At 45.4% G+C, this 20,382-nt stretch overlaps 2 protein-coding genes across 5 annotated transcripts in view; one reads left to right on the plus strand and one right to left on the minus strand.

Annotated features, from left to right (window-relative positions):
* The window catches only part of LOC110503344 (calpain-5), a 33,137-nt gene extending 13,138 nt beyond the window's left edge, over positions 1-19,999 (plus strand). For 3 of the 4 annotated variants that reach the window (XM_036961334.1, XM_036961335.1, XM_036961336.1), the window contains 11 exons: positions 2,623-2,754; positions 15,015-15,223; positions 15,354-15,546; positions 15,624-15,817; positions 17,620-17,697; positions 17,820-18,015; positions 18,101-18,223; positions 18,301-18,497; positions 18,575-18,696; positions 18,878-19,014; positions 19,161-19,999. In XM_036961334.1, the coding sequence (XP_036817229.1) occupies positions 2,623-2,754; positions 15,015-15,223; positions 15,354-15,546; positions 15,624-15,817; positions 17,620-17,697; positions 17,820-18,015; positions 18,101-18,223; positions 18,301-18,497; positions 18,575-18,696; positions 18,878-19,014; positions 19,161-19,340 (1,761 nt within the window). In that variant the 3' untranslated portion in view covers positions 19,341-19,999. The remainder of the gene's footprint in view (positions 1-2,622; positions 2,755-15,014; positions 15,224-15,353; positions 15,547-15,623; positions 15,818-17,619; positions 17,698-17,819; positions 18,016-18,100; positions 18,224-18,300; positions 18,498-18,574; positions 18,697-18,877; positions 19,015-19,160) is intronic. The other variant, XM_036961337.1, reaches the window with a different exon arrangement.
* On the minus strand, positions 4,532-8,137 carry ompa (olfactory marker protein a). The gene is made up of 2 exons (XM_021582371.2): positions 7,815-8,137; positions 4,532-6,255 (listed from the first exon to the last, which is right to left on the minus strand). The coding sequence occupies exons 1-2, from the start codon at positions 7,905-7,907 to the stop codon at positions 5,827-5,829; spliced, it is 522 nt and encodes a 173-aa protein (XP_021438046.1). The 5' UTR covers positions 7,908-8,137; the 3' UTR covers positions 4,532-5,826.
* Positions 20,000-20,382: the final 383 nt, after the last annotated feature.

Here is a 20,382-nt window from a genome sequence, read left to right on the forward strand (position 1 = left end):
AGAGCGATATGTAGAGAGAGAGCGGTATGGGGAGAAATAGAGAGCGATATGTAGAGAGAGAGCGGTATGGGTAGAAATGGAGAAATAGAGAGCGATATGTAGAGAGAGAGCGGTATGGGTAGAAATGGAGAGCGATATGTAGAGAGAGAGCGGTATGGGTAGAAATAGAGAGCGATATGTAGAGAGAGAGCGGTATGGGTAGAAATAGAGAGCGATATGTAGCTAGAGAGCGATATGTAGAGAGAGAGCGGTATGGGGAGAAATAGAGAGCGATATGTAGAGAGAGAGCGGTATGGGTAGAAATTGAGAAATAGAGAGAGATATGGGTAGAAATTGAGAAATAGAGAGCGATAGGTAGAGAGAGGTATGGGTAGAAATTGAGAAGTGTAGAGAGAGCATTTGAGGTGTAGATTAGACAGTCCGTCCTGGGGGAGAGTCATCATGACAGTCAGGTAAAACAAACAGCAACACTCTGGTGACTACCTACCTACCGTCTCTGACTGTCTGTCTGTTCTGATTCACAGCTGTGAGTGTGTGTATCTAGGTATGTTCAGTTATGAATCTGTTAGTTACAGTACATGCCGCTCCCATGATATAAGTTGTTCTAGGTTTTTTATAATCTGCTATTATTCTACAGCTATGGTTACAGTATGATTGTCCAGGTAAGAGAGGTTGTAACAGCAGACTGGTTGGACCAGTAAATAAAGTACTGGTGTACTGGTTGGACCAGTAAATCAAGTACTGGTGTACTGGTTGGACCAGTAAATAAAGCACTGGTGTACTGGTTGGACCAGTAAATAAAGTACTGGTTGGACCAGTAAATAAAGTACTGGTTGGACCAGTAAATAAAGCACTGGTGTACTGGTTGGACCAGTAAATAAAGCACTGGTGTACTGGTTGGACCAGTAAATAAAGTACTGGTTGGACCAGTAAATAAAGTACTGGTTGGACCAGTAAATAAAGTACTGGTTGGACCAGTAAATAAAGTACTGGTTGGACCAGTAAATAAAGCACTGGTGTACTGGTTGGACCAGTGAAAAAAGCACTGGTGTACTGGTTGGAACAGTAAATAAAGCACTGGTGTACTGGTTGGAACAGTAAATAAAGTACTGGTGTACTGGTTGGACCAGTAAATAAAGCACTGGTGTACTGGTTGGACCAGTAAATAAAGTACTGGTTGGACCAGTAAATAAAGTACTGGTGTACTGGTTGGACCAGTAAATAAAGCACTGGTGTACTGGTTGGTTCAGTAAATAAAGTACTGGTGTACTGGTTGGACCAGTAAATAAAGCACTGGTTGGAACAGTAAATAAAGCACTGGTGTACTGGTTGGAACAGTAAATAAAGCACTGGTGTACTGGTTGGAACAGTAAATAAAGTACTGGTGTACTGGTTGGACCAGTAAATAAAGCACTGGTGTACTGGTTGGACCAGTAAATAAAGTACTGGTTGGACCAGTAAATAAAGTACTGGTGTACTGGTTGGACCAGTAAATAAAGCACTGGTGTACTGGTTGGACCAGTAAATAAAGTACTGGTGTACTGGTTGGACCAGTAAATAAAGCACTGGTTGGAACAGTAAATAAAGCACTGGTGTACTGGTTGGACCAGTAAATAAAGGGCCTCCTGGTTCAGAGAAAGAGCAGCTAGTGGTGTGTGGTTACAGAAGGGAACCATAGAACAGGTTGAGAAAATATCCACCCTACAGTGTGTTAGACTTACTGATCTTCTTTGGGAGTGTACCAGAAGTTTTTGTCTTTCACAAGACCTCTGATCCCCCTGTTAACCTCTAGTTACAGTAGTGTCTGGCACAGTAGGGTCCCAAAGAGTAGCTTAGTGTGGTCAGACCTGCTTCTCCTCTTCCTCTGCCTCATCCTCTCCTGTTCCTGCTCTGGGGCCTATAGCACCACCACAGCCTAGTACTGTCCTACTGCACCCTGCCCAGAGAGCCTACTTTCTGCTGGGGCTGAGGGGTGGAGCGGGAAGGGCTGGAGAAGGGAGTTAATGATCTGTGGTTCTTCAGGTCCCAAATGGAACATATATTCCCTGCACAGTGCACTACTTTTGACAAGAGTGCTTTGGGCCCTGGTCATAAGTAGTGCACAATAGGGAATGGGGTGCAAGTTGGGACGCATCCAGACAGTTGGGAAACCCTCCCTCTGCCATTAGTGGTCAGCTCAGAGAGCGCAGCACAGCCACAAAACAGTCTGAGTGCAATTAATTAAGGATTGATGGATCGAGGGAGGAGAGGAAGAGAGAGACCTAATGGGTTTCTTGGCTTCTTCTTATAAGCATCTCAGAAACAATACCGGATCTCGTCTTCATCTTCCTCTCTGTCTCTCTCTCCCACCCTCCCCCTCTGTGTGTTAACCCCATGTTATCTTTCCCCCCTCTATAGGAGCTGTGTTCATTTCATTTACAATCTGATACAAGGGCACACAGTCCGACTGCTCTGAACTCAAATAGGAGCTGTGTGATAACCCCATGTTGTCTTCTTCTCTATAGGAGCTGTGTGATAACCCCAAGTTGTATTCTTCTCTATAGGAGGTGTGTGATAACCCCAAGTTGTCTTCTTCTCTGTAGGGAGCTGTGTGATAACCCCATGTTGTCTTCTTCTCTATAGGAGCTGTGTGATAACCCCAAGTTGTTTGTGAATGGTATCAGTGCTCATGACCTCCTCCAGGGCCAGCTGGGGAACTGTTGGTTCGTAGCTGCATGCTCCTCCCTGGCATCCAGAGAAACTCTGTGGCAAAAGGTAAGACTCTCTGGCTGTGTGCATGCTGTGTGCATGTTGTGCGTGGGTTTGCCTTGGGTGTGTGACGTGCAGTAGGAGGATGTGATTAGTGACCTGATCGAGAAGGATTTACAATTTTCCCCCACCACAAACACAAACCGGAATGATTTGGAGTTTATTATTGTTTCCGACTCCTATTTGGTGTGTGTGTGTGTGTGTGTGTGTGTGTTGGTGTGGCCCTTCTGAGATGGCAGTGTGTATTTTTTTCCACTGAGTTCATAGGGAATCATTAGCATTAGTCCCACTGCTCTTAACTTTCTGTGTTCAACTTTCCACCACTTCAGACTGGCTCTGCCTAGCTCCTTACCCCTAACCCCTAGCTACTAGTGTGAGGACGTCACTGTGTTGCTAACGGGTTCACATCCTCTACTGTCCCTGTCCGTACAATGGCTCAAAATAGTAGTCCTTTGCTTTGCAAGCCACGACTGCCTTGCTTGACGATTACTGCACTGCCGAAAAGTTACCAAGTGGGCAGCACCATTGGTGATACTTCAAGCTGTGGAGGGATCTTACTGACGTGATCTAACTCCATACCCCTATCTCACTGAATTATCACATTACAGAGAGGGCTCTGATCTGTCGTCTGAAACAAGGTTTATTATGTTCCTCCATTTCCTGGACAACAGAGGGTCTGTCACTGAGGAAACAGCTGCTGTTGGTTTGGAGAGCTAATTTCACCCCAGAGACAGAGCTGGCAGGAGAGCTAAATAGACCGGGTCGATGAAGAGTTCTAAGCTTTTTCTGTTCATTTCCCGGATGATTCTACACGTTGAATCGCCACTGTTAATCGACACCCAGAACGTGATCAACCACACACTATCGACCTTCATTATGGTGTGTCTTCCTCTTAACACAGGCTCTCTGGAGAAAGCTCTGTTCCTTGAGCTGGGACTGTTGACCAACTGAGTGTCCGGTACAAGACTGTGTTAGTCCGCTGAGCTAAAGCCTCAGGCAAGGTCACTTGTCTTCAATAAATTACCTCTGTTACACCTGCACCATATTGACTGATATTATTAGCTCCCATGGAATATCTTGTTGTTATGAGTAGTTGTGTGTGTGTGTGTGTGTGTGTAACCGATGTGAAATGGCTAGCTAGTTAGCGGTGGAGCGCGCTAATAGCATTTCAATCGGTGACGTCACTCGCTCTGAGACCTGAAGTAGTTGTTCCCCTTGCTCTGCAAGGGCCGGGGCTTTTGTGGCGCGATGGGTAATGATGCTTCGTGGGTGACTGTTGTCTGTGTGCAGAGGATCCCTGGTTCGAGCCCGGGTAGGGGCGAGGGGACGGATGAAAGCTAAACTGTTACGTGTGTGTGTGTGGACATAATTACCTGTTCTTTAGTTCCGGTGTTTATGCTATGTGTTCTAGAAGCAGTTCGTTAACACAGACACAGTAGAATGAATTGGACCAGACTGTACCTTTCTACTGTCCCCTCTACCCCAACCACACACACACATACACACCCTGTTATTAATCCTGTGGGAGGGTGATGTTATATCTGCTCAGGATCACTCTCATTAACACACTTTCTTTCTCTCTCGCTCTCTCTATCGAAAGTGTTACATTTCCCTTCTGGCATGTAGTCTACCACTTGTCCAGTGTGTTTGTGTGTGTGTGTGTGAGAGAGAGTGTATTGATTGCCCTATGAATGAAAAGCAACCAAAGCTACTGTAGCCTGGGGCTAAGCCATCTCTATCCTGTCCCCTGCCCTGACCATTAACACAAACACAGCAGGACAGAGTACCTACATCTCTTTATTGGACAGCAGTAGAGGACATGGCCAGTTTACAGTATATTGTTGTGATATTTCATGCAAAGTGAATATGGTAACTAGTATATCAGTGCAGGGTAATAGGAGAGTAATACAGTGTAGATTAGAGTAATAGTACCGCAGGTAGTTGGAGTTACACTGCAGCGTTGGTTCTCTAATATTTCCTATAAAGAAGGATCAGAAAGACCTATTCATTCATATCATTCAGGTTTTCAATATAAATGTACAGGTAACTGCCAAAATAAAGGAAACACTTGAGTAAATGAGGGATACAAAGTATATTGAAAGCAGCTGCTTCCACATAGGTATGGTTCCTGAGTTAATTAAGCAATTAATATCCCATCATACTTAAATATATAAATTCTGGAGCGGCTGAGACAGCGTTTTCCACCACCATCAACAAAACACCAAATTATGGAATTTCTTCTGGAAGAATGGTGCCGCAAACCTCCAATAGAGTTTCAGAAACATGTAGAATCTATGTCAAGGTGCATTGAAGCTGTTGTGGCAGCTCGTGGTGGCCCAACACCCTATTAAGACACTTTATGTTGGTGATTCCTTTATTTTGGCAGGTACCCGTATTTATAGGATTATAACCTAAAGTTAGTTATTCTGCAGCCTACTGTTACTACTGTGTAACTACTGTACCTCCAGAAGATGGTTTCTAGCAGATTGTTGACTGACATGCATAGATAGGTAGATGTTCAGGAAGGAAGTGCGCACACACTCAGATGAGAGATGGGACTCGTTGGTTTGTGTGGGCAGGGGGTGTAGAGAGACAGAGAGAGGTGTGTAGACTGGCCCAACCTAGAATGGCTGTAATAGAAGGCATCCCCTTAGAATGGAGAGAGGGAGACTAGAGGAGTAGAGGGAGACTAGAGGAGTAGAGGGAGACTAGAGGAGTAGAGGGAGACTAGAGGAGTAGAGGGAGACTAGAGGGAGACTAGAGGAGTAGAGGGAAGAGGAAGCAGTTAAAGGGATACTTCGGGATTTTGGCAATGAGGCCCTTTATGTACTTCCCCAGAGTCAGATGAACTCGTGGATACCATTTGTATGTCTATGTCCAGTATGAAGGAAGTTAGATGTAGTTTCACATAGTTTTGTGAGCCAATGCTAACTAGTGTTGGTATCATAATGGTATCATTAGCATTGGTTCGCAAAACTACCTCTATCTACCTTCATACTGGACACAGAGAAGCACACACTTCTGTGTCCAGAGGGCCTCATTGCCAAAATCCAAAAGTATCCCTTTAAGGTTTATAGGTCAGGCCTGATTAAACTCCACGGAGATGCTGACCTTGTCAGCCTCTGCCCCCTCCTTAAAGGCAAACAGGAAGTACATGACCTTGCGGACCTTGGCCAGCTCCGCGATTCGCTCCCCAAACTCCTGGATGTCCGCCTCCAGACACTTGAGGGGTGTGTCCTCCGGGTCGCCAGCGTTCCGCCAGAATGTTCCGACGGGTTCTAGAAGCTGCCGGGTCATCAGGTGTGTGAGGTCAGGGGTCCAGAGCTGGGAGATCCCCGTGACGGTCACTCTGCCATTGCCAATCAGAGACACCGACCAGTGGACGAACGTCAGCTCCTGATTGGCGAAGTCCAGACGGTAGACAGCCTCGTGGGGGAGGAGCAACCGCTCCCCCTCCTGTCGCTTCTGACCGCTCCGCTGCAGGGACTGGACACGTAGCCGCATCACCTAGCAACAATAATAACTATATTATTAATATTAATACTAATAATAATAGAACTATAATAGAACTTGCCTTTTGGCTACTCCACCGCTCCACTGGACTGGACACCCAGACGAATCACATTATAGAATAATAATACTTTTATAATAGTAAACTATAATATGCTGGACACCCAGACGAATCACATTATAGAATAATAATACTTTTATAATAGTAAACTATAATATGCTGGACACCCAGACAAATCACATTATAGAATAATAATACTTTTATAATAGTAAACTATAATATGCTGGACACCCAGACGAATCACATTATAGAATAATAATACTTTTATAATAGTAAACTATAATATGCTGGACACCCAGACGAATCACATTATAGAATAATAATACTTTTATAATAGTAAAACTATAATATGCTGGACACTCAGACGAATCACATTATAGAATAATAATACTTTTATAATAGTAAACTATAATATGCTGGACACCCAGACGAATCACATTATAGAATAATAATACTTTTATAATAGTAAAACTATAATATGCTGGACACCCAGACGAATCACATTATAGAATAATAATACTTTTATAATAGTAAACTATAATATGCTGGACACCCAGACGAATCACATTATAGAATAATAATACTTTTATAATAGTAAAACTATAATATGCTGGACACCCAGACGAATCACATTATAGAATAATAATACTTTTATAATAGTAAACTATAATATGCTGGACACTCAGACGAATCACATTATAGAATAATAATACTTTTATAATAGTAAAACTATAATATGCTGGACACCCAGACGAATCACATTATAGAATAATAATACTTTTATAATAGTAAACTATAATATGCTGGACACCCAGACGAATCACATTATAGAATAATAATACTTTTATAATAGTAAAACTATAATATGCTGGACACCCAGACGAATCACATTATAGAATAATAATACTTTTATAATAGTAAAACTATAATATGCTGGACACCCAGACGAATCACATTATAGAATAATAATACTTTTATAATAGTAAAACTATAATATGCTGGACACTCAGACGAATCACATTATAGAATAATAATACTTTTATAATAGTAAACTATAATATGCTGGACACTCAGACGAATCACATTATAGAATAATAATACTTTTATAATAGTAAACTATAATATGCTGGACACTCAGACGAATCACATTATAGAATAATAATACTTTTATAATAGTAAAACTATAATATGCTGGACACTCAGACGCAGGTACCAGTCAGTACAAGTCAACTCCTGGAAACTGTCCATTCATTTGTCGTCCGAATTTATATAGGCTACTTTGTTCCAGATGAGCACATATTTAAGACAGGACCAAACTACTACACATGGCAGAAGCCGATTTTTGAATTTTGTATATCTACTAGAAAATACTTTAGGCAAGGTGACTTACAGTAAATGCAAGAATCAAACTCACAACCAACTGAACCATCGATTGTGCTATTTCAACCACATATCAACCACCTCAACCTCATCTCAATCACGTTAAAAGTTTTACCTCAGTGAGAGAGGTGTCCTCTGTAAAGCGTAGCTCCAGGGCTGAGCCAGACGAGGGAGCCGCAGACAGCTCTGTGTACATCTGAGAGCTCATCTTTCTGTGCTGGGGAGCGAGGCCTGCCTGTCTGTCTGGATGGATATCTGTGTCTGTCTGTGCCTGCAGATAGTTTCGCTGTGGTCCTCTCCCACTCTCTCTGTCTCTTATGCCATCTCTTTCCCCTCCCTTTCCCAGAGGGTAGTATGGTTGAGTTGGTTCTCTGGTTGGAACTATTGATTGTGTGGCATGTACAGTGAGGGAGGGACGGCGAACAGAAGTGAGGATGGGGTGTGTGGTGGCGCTAGGCAACAGGAAGTGATGACATCAGAAGAGGAACCAGGGATTTTCCTGAAGGCTTCTGGGAGCTGGTTGGTCATAGCTGGATGGGCTGGTTATTAATACACACACTGGGATGGCTGGCTGTGTGGAAGTGTGTTTTTATGTGTGGGTATGCACCTATGTCTGTCTGTGGTGTGTATGTGTGTGTTGTTGGAGTTTGGTTGTTCTGATTCACTAGATGGTTGCTTGTTTTTTCTCCTGTTTTAATTAGCTGTGATTCGGGCTGTTACGGTGACCGCATTATCGCAAATTCCATGTGACCGTTTAGTCACGGTAATTAGGCTTCTGCGAGCGCTGATGCTGCTGCTGGTCATTAGTAGCCTACCAAACTTGCTAACTGCCTGGTACTCAGCACACTATTGTCCCTCTAAATCACTCTGACATCAATGCAAATGTGATCGAAAATCTAATCAAACACTTCATGAGAGCCCATGTTGCGCAGTATTTCTATAGGGTATGCAATTGCGGCCTCTATTAAAAAGAGGATGTCCCATATGCTTTCTATAGACTAGGCCTACTATATTTACTGTGCATTCGGAAAGTATTCAGACCCCTTGACTTCTTAGGACACAGCCTTATTCTAAACCGGATTAAGTTGTTTTTCCCCCTCATCAATCTACACACAATACCCCATAATGACAAAGATCAAGCTCTGTCAGGTTGGCTGGGGAGTGTTGCTGCACAAGCTATTTTCAGGTCTCTCCAGAGATGGCTCTGGCTGGATCACTCAAGGACATTCAGAGACTTGTCCCGAAGACACCTGCGTTGTCTTGGCTGTGTGCTTAGGGTCATCGTCCTGTGGAAGGTGAACCTTCGCCCCAGTCTGAGGTCCTGAGCGCTCTGGAGCAGGTGTTCATCAAGAACACTTTGTACTTTGCTCCGTTCGGTTTGGCCAGGCGGCCAGCTCTAGGAAGAGTCTTGGTGGTTCCAAACTTCTTTCACTTTACAAATGATGGAGGGCACTGTGTTCTTGTGGAACTACTATGCTGCAAACATTTTTGGTACCCTTTCCCAGATCTGTGCCTCGACACAATCCTGTCTCTGATCTCTGCAGGTCATTCCTTTGGCTTGTTTTTTGTTCTGACATGCACTGTCAACTGTGGGACCTTATATAGGTGTGCCTTTCCAAGTCATGTCAAATCAATTGAATTTACGACAGTCGAAACATCTCAAGGATGATCAATGGAAACAGGATGCACCTGAGCTCTATTTCGAGTCTCATAGCAAAGGGTCTGAATACTTCTGTAAATACGTTTTTTTTATCTTTAATAAATGTACCAACATTTCTAAAGACATGTTTTTGCTCTGTCATTATGGGGTATTGTGTGTAGATTACTGAAGATCTTTATTTATTGAATTACTTTTAGAATAAGGCTGTAACGTAACAAAATGTGGAAAACGTCAAGGGGTGTGAATACTTTCCGAAGACACTATTTCTCAACTTTCCTAATATGAAGCACATTGCTTCTCTTTACAACAGGAGGCTGGCATGAAAATGAACCACTGGAAAAGCATCCTCCATTCGCTATTTAAGTGCATAGATGACATGTATTATTTTCAGAGACAGATGCATGATGAATGGTCCATTCTAAATCAAAACATTTTTCACACATACACTACCGGTCAAGGGTTTTATTGAATAAAGACATCAGAACTATGAAGTGACACATGGAATCATGTAGTAGCCAAAAAAGTGTTAAACAAATCAAAATATATTTTATATTTGAGATTCTTCAAATAGCCACCCTTTGCCTTGATGACAGCTTTGCACACTCTTGGCATTCTCTGAACCAGCTTCATGATGTAGTCACCTGGAATGCTTTTCAATTAGCAGGTGTACTTTCTTAAAAGACAGAAATGGAAGACCCAGTTACCTCTGCTGCAGAGGATAAGTTCATTAGAGTTACCAGCCTCCAAAATTGCAGCCCAAATAAATGCTTCACAGAGTTCAAGTAACACACACCTCAACATCAACTGTTCAGAGGAGACTGCATGAATCAGGCCTTCATGGTCGAATTGCTGCAAAGAAACCCCTACTAAAGGACACCAATATGAAGAAAAGACTTGCTTGGCCCAAGAAACACGCGCAATGGACATTAAACCGTTGGAAATTTGTCCTTTTGTCTGGAGTCCAAATTGGGGATTTTTGGTTCCAACCGCCGTGTCTTTGTGAGACGCGGTGTGGGTGAATGGATAATCTCCACATGTGTATTTCCCACCGTAAAGCATGGAGGAGGAGGTGTGATGGTGTGGGGGTGCTTTGCTGGTGACACTGTCTGTATCACACTTAACCAGCATGGCTACCACAGCATTCTGCAGCTATACGCCATCCCATCTGGTTTGCGCTTAGTGGGACTATCATTTACCAAGAAGGAGAGTGATGGAGTGTGGCATCGGATGACCTGGCCTCTACAATCCCTCGATCTCAACCAAATTGAGATTTGGGATGAGTCGGACCACAGAGTGAAGGAAAAGCAGCCAACAAGTGCTCAGCATTTGTGGGAACTCCTTCAAGACTGAGAATGCAAAGCTGTTGTCACGCCCTGACCATAGAGAGCCCTTGGATCTCTATGGTGTAGTAGGTCAGGGCGTGACTAGGGGGTGTTCTAGTTCAATATTTCTATGTTGGTGTTTTGTATGGTTCCTGTCGGCAGTCTGGTGAGTCCTGTGCCAGCTCCCTGCAATCACTCTGAAGTGCGTGTCACCAGTCCGGTGCCACCTGTACCGGCTCCACGCATCAGGCCTCTAGTGCGCCTTCCCAGTCCGGTGCGTCCTGTGCCAGCTCCCCGCACTCGCCCTGAAGTGCATGTCACCAGTCTGGTGCTCCACGCACCAGGTCTCCAGCGCACCTCCCCAGTCCAGCTCCAAGGTCGGAGCCTTCCTCTGCGCCGATGCCAAGTCCAGGCACGGTGTCCAGTCCCGCTCCAGGGCAGGAGCCTTCCTCTGCGCCGGTGCCCAGTCCAGGCACGGCGTTCAGCCCGGCACCATGGCCGGATCCGGGGTCTGGGCGGGGGGGCTACGACCTGCACCAGAGCTGCCACCGTCACTAGTCACCCCCCCCCCCCCATTTGGTTTCAGGTTTTGCGGCCGGAGTCCGTACCTTTGGGGTGGGTACTGCCACGCCCTGACCATAGAGAGTCCTTGGTTCTCTATGGTGTAGTAGGTCAGGGCAAGACTAGAGGGTGTTCTAGTTCAATATTTCTATGTTGGTGTTTTGTATGGTTCCCAGTTAGAGGCAGCTGGTATTCATTGCCTCTAATTGGGGATCATATTCAGGTAGCCATTTTCCCACCTGTGTTTATGGGATATTATTTGTGTTTGTGCTTGTAGCACCACTGAGGTTACGTTTTGTTGCTTGTTTATTGTTATATGATAAGTTTCACTGCAAGTAAAGATGTGGAACTCAACACACGCTGCGCCTTGGTCCCGTCCTTATTACGAACGTGACAGCTGTCATCAAGGCAAAGGGTGGCTATTTGAAGAATCTCAAATGTAAAATCTATTTTGGTTTAACAATTTTTGATTACGACATGATTCCATATGTTATTTGATAGTAGTCTTCACTATTATTATACAATGTAGAAGTCTAAATAAAGAAATATTAGCCTATCACTTGTGAGTTATATATTATTACTTGTGAATGATGCACAGCTTGTGCAGTAAGACGAGAAATGCATGCCTTTTTTTCTGCGACTTTTTTAAAATCAGTCGCACACCTCATGTAGCCTAGCCCATAGGCCTAATATGTTTTGAAAAGCTTTGTTTCACAACTAAATTGATCAAATAACTTCTTAAAATGAAGCACATTAATCTGCTTTACAGCAGGTGTAGAGCCTAACTAGCATACATACATACATACATACATACATACATACATACATACATACAGTATATCACAAAAGTGAGTACACCCCTCACATTTTTGTAAATATTTGAGTATATCTTTTCATGTGACAACACTGAAGAAATGACACTTTGCTACAATGTAAAGTATAACAGTGTAAAACAGTGTAAATAACAGTGTAAATTTGCTGTCCCCTCAAAATAACTCAACACACAGCCATTAATGTCTAAACCGCTGGCAACAAAAGTGAAAATGTCCAAAATGGGCCCAGTGTCAATATTTTGTGTGGCCACCATCATTTTCCAGCACTGCCTTAACCCTCTTGGGCATGGAGTTCACCAGAGCTTCACAAGTAGCCACTGGAGTCCTCTTCCACTCCTCCATGACGACATCACGAAGCTGGTGGATGTTAGAGACCTTGCACTCCTCCACCTTCCATTTGAGGATGCCCCACAGATGCTCAATAGGGTTTAGGTCTGCTTGGCCAGTCCATCACCTTTACCCTCAGCTTCTTTAGCAAGGCAGTGGTCGTCTTGGAAGTGTGTTTGGAGTCGTTATCATGTTGGAATACTGCCCTGCGTCCCAGTCTCCGAAGGGAGGGGATCATGCTCTGCTTCAGTATGTCACAGTACATGTTGGCATTCATGGTTCCCTCAATGAACTGTAGCTCCCCAGTGCCGGCAGCACTCATGCAGCCCCAGACCATGACACTCCCACCACCATGCTTGACTGTAGGCAAGACACACTTGTCTTTGTACTCCTCACCTGGTTGCCGCCACACACTCGACACCATCTGAACCAAATAAGTTTATCTTGGTCTCATCAGACCACAGGACATGGTTCCAGTAATCCATGTCCTTAGTCTGCTTGTCTTCAGCAAACTGTTTGCGGGCTTTCTTGTGCATCATCTGTAGAAGAGGCTTCCTTCTGGGACGACAGCCATGCAGACCAATTTGATGCAGTGTACGGCGTATGGTCTGAGCACTGACAGGCTGACCCCCCCCCCCTCCCACCCCTTCAACCTCTGCAGCAATGCTGGCAGCACTCATACGTCTATTTCCCAAAGACAACCTCTGGATATGACGCTGAGCACGTGCTCTCAACTTCTTTGGTCGACCATGGCGAGGCCTGTTCTGAGTGGAACCTGTCCAGTTAAACCGCTGTATGGTCTTGGCCGTGCTGCAGCAGCCTACGCAAAAATACAAAGCAGAGCTCATGCCTTTCATGCAACTTTTCTCAAATCATCATTAGTGGCATCATGCATCCCTAGAAAGTATCAAACATCAAAACAAATAGCCCGACGTTTGTATCACAGCTAAAGTTACATACAGTAAATAACTCTAAATGAAGCATACAGGACTACCGGTTTCTTTGTTAACCGCTCAACACAGATTAGCCTCCTGTGCGCAAATCCTTTTGGAGAAAATATCCTTTCTATTTTATTCAGCTATGTTCAATTCTATTCTTCATACTACAAAATAACAAATAATTCTAAGCAAATCTTGTCTGCTAAATGAACTAGTGTAGCCCACAGCCATATGGCATAGCCAGATCAGGGCCTAACATAAGGACAACTCAGAGTATACTATTCTGTTCTTCTGAAATAGACTACATTTTCTTCATATCATGTTTCTTTAGATCTGTCTAAAATAAATAAGTGATTTATTGTGATGGTGTGGACTATATTTTTAAATGTATTTACTATACTTTTTAAAATGTAGATGTTCCAAGGTCTACATCAGTGGCCTGTAGGCTATGTGTGGAAGCCAGGAGATGCTAAAGACAGCAGCAGAAGACGTGTCCCGGAGGCTGCAGCATTACCGCTACACCAGCCAGGGCATACAGCTGTGACGTGTCCCGGAGGCTGCAGCATTACCGCTACACCAGCCAGGGCATACAGCTGTGACGTGTCCCGGAGGCTGCAGCATTACCGCTACACCAGCCAGGGCATACAGCTGTGACGTGTCCCAGGGGCTGCAACATTAGCGCTACACCAGCCAGGGCATACAGCTGTGACGTGTCCCGGAGGCTGCAGCATTACCGCTACACCAGCCAGGGCATACAGCTGTGACGTGTCCCGGAGGCTCCAGCATTACCGCTACACCAGCCAGGGCATACAGCTGTGACGAGTCCCGGAGGCTGCAGCATTACCGCTACACCAGCCAGGGCAAACAGCTGTGACGTGTGCCGGAGGCTGCAACATTAGCGCTACACCAGCCAGGGCATACAGCTGTGACGTGTCCCGGAGGCTGCAGCATTACCGCTACACCAGCCAGGGCATACAGCTGTGACGTGTCCCGGAGGCTGCAACATTAGCGCTACACCAGCCAGGGCATACAGCTGTGACGAGTCCCGGAGGCTGCAGCATTACCGCTACACCAGCCAGGGCATACAGCTGTGACGTGTGCCGGAGGCTGCAGCATTACCGCTACACCAGCCAGGGCATACAGCTGTGACGTGTCCCGGAGGCTGCAGCATTACCGCTACACCAGCCAGGGCATACAGCTGTGACGTGTCCCGGAGGCTGCAGCATTACCGCTACACCAGCCAGGGCATACAGCTGTGACGTGTGCCGGAGGCTGCAGCATTACCGCTACACCAGCCAGGGCATACAGCTGTGACGTGTCCCGGAGGCTGCAGCATTACCGCTACACCAGCCAGGGCATACAGCTGTGACGTGTCCCGGAGGCTCCAGCATTACCGCTACACCAGCCAGGGCATACAGCTGTGACGAGTCCCGGAGGCTGCAGCATTACCGCTACACCAGCCAGGGCATACAGCTGTGACGAGTCCCGGAGGCTGCAGCATTACCGCTACACCAGCCAGGGCATACAGCTGTGACGTGTCCCGGAGGCTCCAGCATTACCGCTACACCAGCCAGGGCATACAGCTGTGACGAGTCCCGGAGGCTGCAGCATTACCGCTACACCAGCCAGGGCATACAGCTGTGACGTGTTCTGAGCATCTTATCTCCCTCCCAGGTGATTCCGGATCATAAGGACCAGGAATGGGATGAGGAGAAGCCGGAATCTTATGCCGGAATTTTCCACTTCCGCTTCTGGCGCTTTGGAGAATGGATTGATGTTGTCATCGACGACCGGTTGCCCACTGCGAACGGCAACTTGGTGTATTGTCACTCCAGTGACAGCAACGAGTTCTGGAGCGCCCTGGTGGAGAAGGCTTATGCCAAGTTAGTACACACAAACACACACTGATTTGGTGAGGAAGGCTTACGCCAAGTTAATACTATAGTAGACTGTTGTGTTAATGTGTAGGATGTATTGCTTTTGCTGTTTGTGTGTGTGTGTGTGTGTGTGTAGGATGTATGGTTGTTACGAGGCATTGGACGGGGGCAACACAGCGGATGCGTTGGTGGATTTCACTGGTGGCGTCTCGGAGCCCTTGGACCTGCTGGAGGAAGGGTTGAGTACAGACGAGGAGAAACGCTCAGTGCTGTTCGACAGAGTCCTCAAGGTTCACAACAGAGGAGGCCTCATCAGCGCCTCCATACGGGTATAACACACACACACACACACACACACACACCTACCTACCTACCTATATTCCTGACCCTTCACCACTCCCTCCAGGCGGCCAGTTCAGCGGAGATGGAGGCTCGTCTGGCCTGTGGTCTGGTGAAGGGTCATGCCTACGCTGTGACAGACGTTAGAAAGGTCCGGCTGGGCCACGGCCTCATGGCTTACTTCAAGTCCGACAAACTCACAATGATACGACTCCGAAACCCCTGGGGAGAGAGCGAGTGGAAAGGAGCCTGGAGCGACAGGTAGGTTTTAAAGTGTTTGTTATTTACCTTTTAGTTATACAAGAAGTCCCACTGAGGTCAGATGACCTCTTTCACAAGGAAGACCTGGCCTGGTAGGAGGGGGGTGGAGGAGAGTGTGTGCAGGGGCATCAATTTGGTATGGCAGGGTATGGGAGTCGCCATACCCTAGCTGGTTCAACACCAACAATTTTTTAAATAGGCAACGAAAATCTTTCAAATCCCGATTTTAAAAGGCAAATGCAGTTTAGCGGCATTAGTCGTCTGGCTTTGGGACCATGCAGATGCCTGGGAGCGGAAGGGAACACTGTTTTTATGGCTGGCTGACTTTATGAAGAGCAGAGATCTGTATATAATGACGAGATGCTCATGTCTATGACTTAACAATGGGATTCGTTGTCCCAAAGGCAGGAAAGCAGGCGTCAAGCTGATGTCCAAAATAAGCCCATTGAAACACATTGGGCTTAAATTGGACAGATTTTTGCAAGAGTGAAACCTCTCGCTTCGCCTCTTCCTCTCTGTGGAAAGCACATCAACGCAGTTGCAGGGAACAGCGTGACTTTTTTCCAACACATTGTGGAGGTAAAGATGGCTGTAGTAGATGTCTTTTGCTAGGTAACTGCTTTTTGACTTGACATTAAACTAAACAAGAGATTTAATACCGGTTCTGAGCGAGCAGCTTTTATATTTTTATTTGACCTTTATTTAACTAGGCAAGTCAGTTAAGAACAAATTCTTATTTTCTTATTTTCAATGACGGCCTAGGAACACTGCCTGTTCAGGGGCAGAACGACAGATTTGTACCTTGGAGATTTGAACCTTCTGGTTACTAGTCCATCGCTCTAACCACTAGGCTACCCTGCTGCCCCAGCTAATGCTAGAGTAAATTTTGCTTGCTTTTTGTCTCCAAATTGCATTTTCTAGATTTTAAATTGTGTAGAAATGCAGTAAATGAGCATCTATCTTCTAATTAACAGAGTAAATAACTCACGGACACTAGTGAAGTTTAACCAAGTTTAATTCTTCCCAAAGGGTCGATCCAGCTGGATTCAGACAAAATACATTTTCACACAAGCACTGATATTTAACTGTTCCTCATAGGCTGAGTCTCCTCCAACCCATCTGTACAAACATAATTCTTTACTGCTAGGCAGGACACTAGTGATACGGGCCATAAACTTCTATTTCTCCCCTAAGGTGACCTGACCTGACCTCAACCCCCCTGCCCCCCCCATCACTAATCCATGGCTCTCTCCCCTTATCAATGCCTGCCACATGTAATCACTTCCCTGCACTCAACACATTCCAAGCTTTGTTGCACCCACTATATACCTTCCTCCTATAACCCTTCTGGTGTAGATCCTCTAAACCTCAGCACTCCCTCAGTGACATGAATAAGTATATTTCATTTTCTCAAAACCCAACAATATTTTTTTTAAATACTTGGAGGAACGCCCCTGCGTGGTTGGGCGGGCGGGGTGTGTGTGTGTATATAGACCTGTTCACGACTCACTCCCTCTGCTGGTGGAGAGAGGTAGCGTAGGCCAACAGGGAAACAGAGACCTGTAGCACAGATGGATGGTTCATTCCTGTTAGAATGTTTGTTTAATTTATATCCTGTATTGTAGGAAAATTCCATAGAGGATCTCGGCACCAAAAGGTCTGGGGAAAACTGCATGTTTGCTGTCCATGTCTCAGAACCTTGAATTCCTACTCTGTCAGTTCTGTTAGCATTATTTCACTCTACACAGCACACCCTTCAGACAAACACTGAGCGATAGAGAACTTCTCTCTCTCTCTTTCAGCTCAGAGGAGTGGGGGAAGGTGAGTAAGAGTGAAAGAGAGAAGATCGGAATGACGGTGCAGGATGATGGAGAATTCTGGTGAGTTCTAACCCTTGACATATGACCCCTAGCCTTTCCTCCACACGGCTGAGAAAATGGATGACCATAGGATGATGAAGCTTGATGACTTCCCTTTCTCCCCCCATTCCTCCCCCCTCCAGGATGACATTTGATGACTTCTGTCAGTACTTCAGTGATTTGATCATGTGTCGTCTGATCAACACTTCCTACCTGTCTCTCCACAAGACCTGGGAGGAGGGCTCTCTAAAGGGCGCCTGGCGGAACCATGACGACCCGCTCAGCAACCGCGCCGGGGGCTGCACCAACAACAAACACACCTTCCTACAGAACCCACAGGTAGGGGTGGGGATGGAGGGGGGCATTTGTGTGTGTTTATCTATGTGTGTATTAATGTATAGGGTGTGTGTGTCTCTCCCTGCAGTATGTGTTCAACGTGAAGAAGCCAGAGGATGAGGTGCTGGTATGTCTACAGCAGACAGACAGAAGAGCCAGACCTAAAGAGGGGAAAGGAGAAAACCTGGCTATAGGCTTCGAGATACACCGGGTGAGAGGTGTGTGTGCGTGTGTTCATCACCTCATTGTGTGTGTGTAAGTGTTATTAATGTGTGTATTAATGTGTAGGTGGAGTTAAACAGGCAGTACCGTATGCACACTCGGCAGCAGAAGGTGTGTGGGAGTGTGTACATCAACTCCAGGTGTGTGTTCCTACGCTGTGTCTTGATGGAGGGTCGTTACGTTGTCATACCCACGACCTTTGACCCCGCTCTGGAAGGAGACTTCCTGTTACGCATCTTCACTGACGTCCCCGCCGACTGCAGGTACACACACACACAAGCGTACACACTCACTCGTACACATTCTATCACTCACTCTTCCCCCCCCCCCCCCCTCATAGAGAGTTAACCCTTGATGAGCCAGCCCAGACGTGTTGGTCAGGACTGTGTGGTTTCCCTTCCCTGGTCACTCAGATCCATGTCCACAGAGCAGATGGACTGGCTGGACAAGACTCTGATGGAGGTATACAAACCTTCTCTCCCTTCTCTGTCCGTTTTCTTTCCTGGTCTGGTCTTCTTCTCCTATTCACTGTGTGTGTGTGTGCCTGTGTGTGTGTGTGTGTGTGTGTGTGTGTGTGTGTGTGTGTGTGTGTGTGTGTGTGTGTGTGTGTGTGTGTGTGTGTGTGTGTGTGTGTGTGTGGCAGCATCAGATCCATATGTCATCATTCGTTGTGAGGGGGAGAAGGTTTGTTCTCCGGTCTATAAAGACACCCGCAGCCCAACCTTTGACACCAAGGCTCTATTCTACAGGAAGAAAACTAACCAGCCTATACTGATAGAGGTAAGGAGACTGGGCTGGGTGTTGGGTTCTGTGTGTGTGTGTGCTCCTGTGGCTTAAAGAGGAGTTGGTGACCATTACAATTTGGGTTGTTTCTGTATGTAACCGTTCTCTCAATTAAATTCAATACAACTTTATTCATCCCCCAGGTGTATAACAACAACGTGTTGATGGATTCCTTCCTGGGTCAGGTCAGTTTGACCTCTGACCCCGGCGACCCCCAGCAGGTTACCGTCCACCTGAGGGACAAGGGTAATCACCAAGACAATGACCTCCCGGGTACGCTCACCGTCTCCATGGTGACCAGCAACATTCTCACTAACATCTGACTAACCGTCAACCAATCTATCAATCAGTGCCTTACTCCCTCCGTCCAATAGGAGAGAGAAGCCATAAAAATATATTAATTTGCCATAAAACATATCTGTTGAGGGACCAAAGTTAGCCTTCCAGACGATATAGTGTTGTTTTTACTGGGTGTAGTACTAACTCCAACCACATAGGGGCAACAGAGGACAGATAATCTCCTAGTTCTTCTTTCTCATTTTATAACCACTTTAACTTGTGCCATTACTGATATATAAATGCATGTCCAGTATTTCAGCAGTATATGTTGTCCTGTTTACATTTATTCCCATGTTTTACATTTCAGTCAGCTTTGTACTAGTCTCTCTCAAGAAACTGAGTTGATCTGGGTGCTGAGAGCGGCTACTGACATTTCTAGTCTTTCAATAAGACACTTATTTTTGTTAACTTCATAATTCAACTTTTAAAAAATTAGATTTCTGTCTTGCTCTACTTTGTATCACATTGATTTTCCAGTGGGAGGCCAAATACTCAGTAGCGACACATCATTCAGGGCATTTGAGCCTCACCTGTTTAGCATGTTATTTTGGCATTCATTCATACGTGTCACATATTAGTTGGCAAACAATGTAACAAAAAAATAAATACATCTAATACTGAGTTAATAAAGCTGTATAACAAACATGGTCTCTTTTTTGCTTTCTTGAGTAAGGCAGCCCCAAAATGTAGGTGTTTTAGTCGAGATCAGTTCTTTCTGTGGTGGTGGGGCAGCCAGCAGAAACACAAAGCGTTGGGGTTGGTAATATTCTCTAGTTGCGCCGTGATTGGCTCAGTGTTCTGTCACTCATGGGAACACTACATCACTGCAAAATCTACAGGGAGAGCTCGAAAACTCAAGTCCCTTGGGTGCTGCCATAGAGTTACAATAAAAGTGCCCATCCAAGAAGGCTAAAGGTCATTGGCCACAGATAAAATAACATCAAATCACATATGTACAGTAGCGTTTATTGTCAACATCATATTTAAAAATTCTTAGTCAGCAAGCCTGCAGTCATCATCATGAAT

The sequence above is a fragment of the Oncorhynchus mykiss genome, chromosome 24, assembly GCF_013265735.2.
Source record: "Oncorhynchus mykiss isolate Arlee chromosome 24, USDA_OmykA_1.1, whole genome shotgun sequence".
In the NCBI taxonomy this organism is placed as follows: domain Eukaryota; kingdom Metazoa; phylum Chordata; class Actinopteri; order Salmoniformes; family Salmonidae; genus Oncorhynchus; species Oncorhynchus mykiss.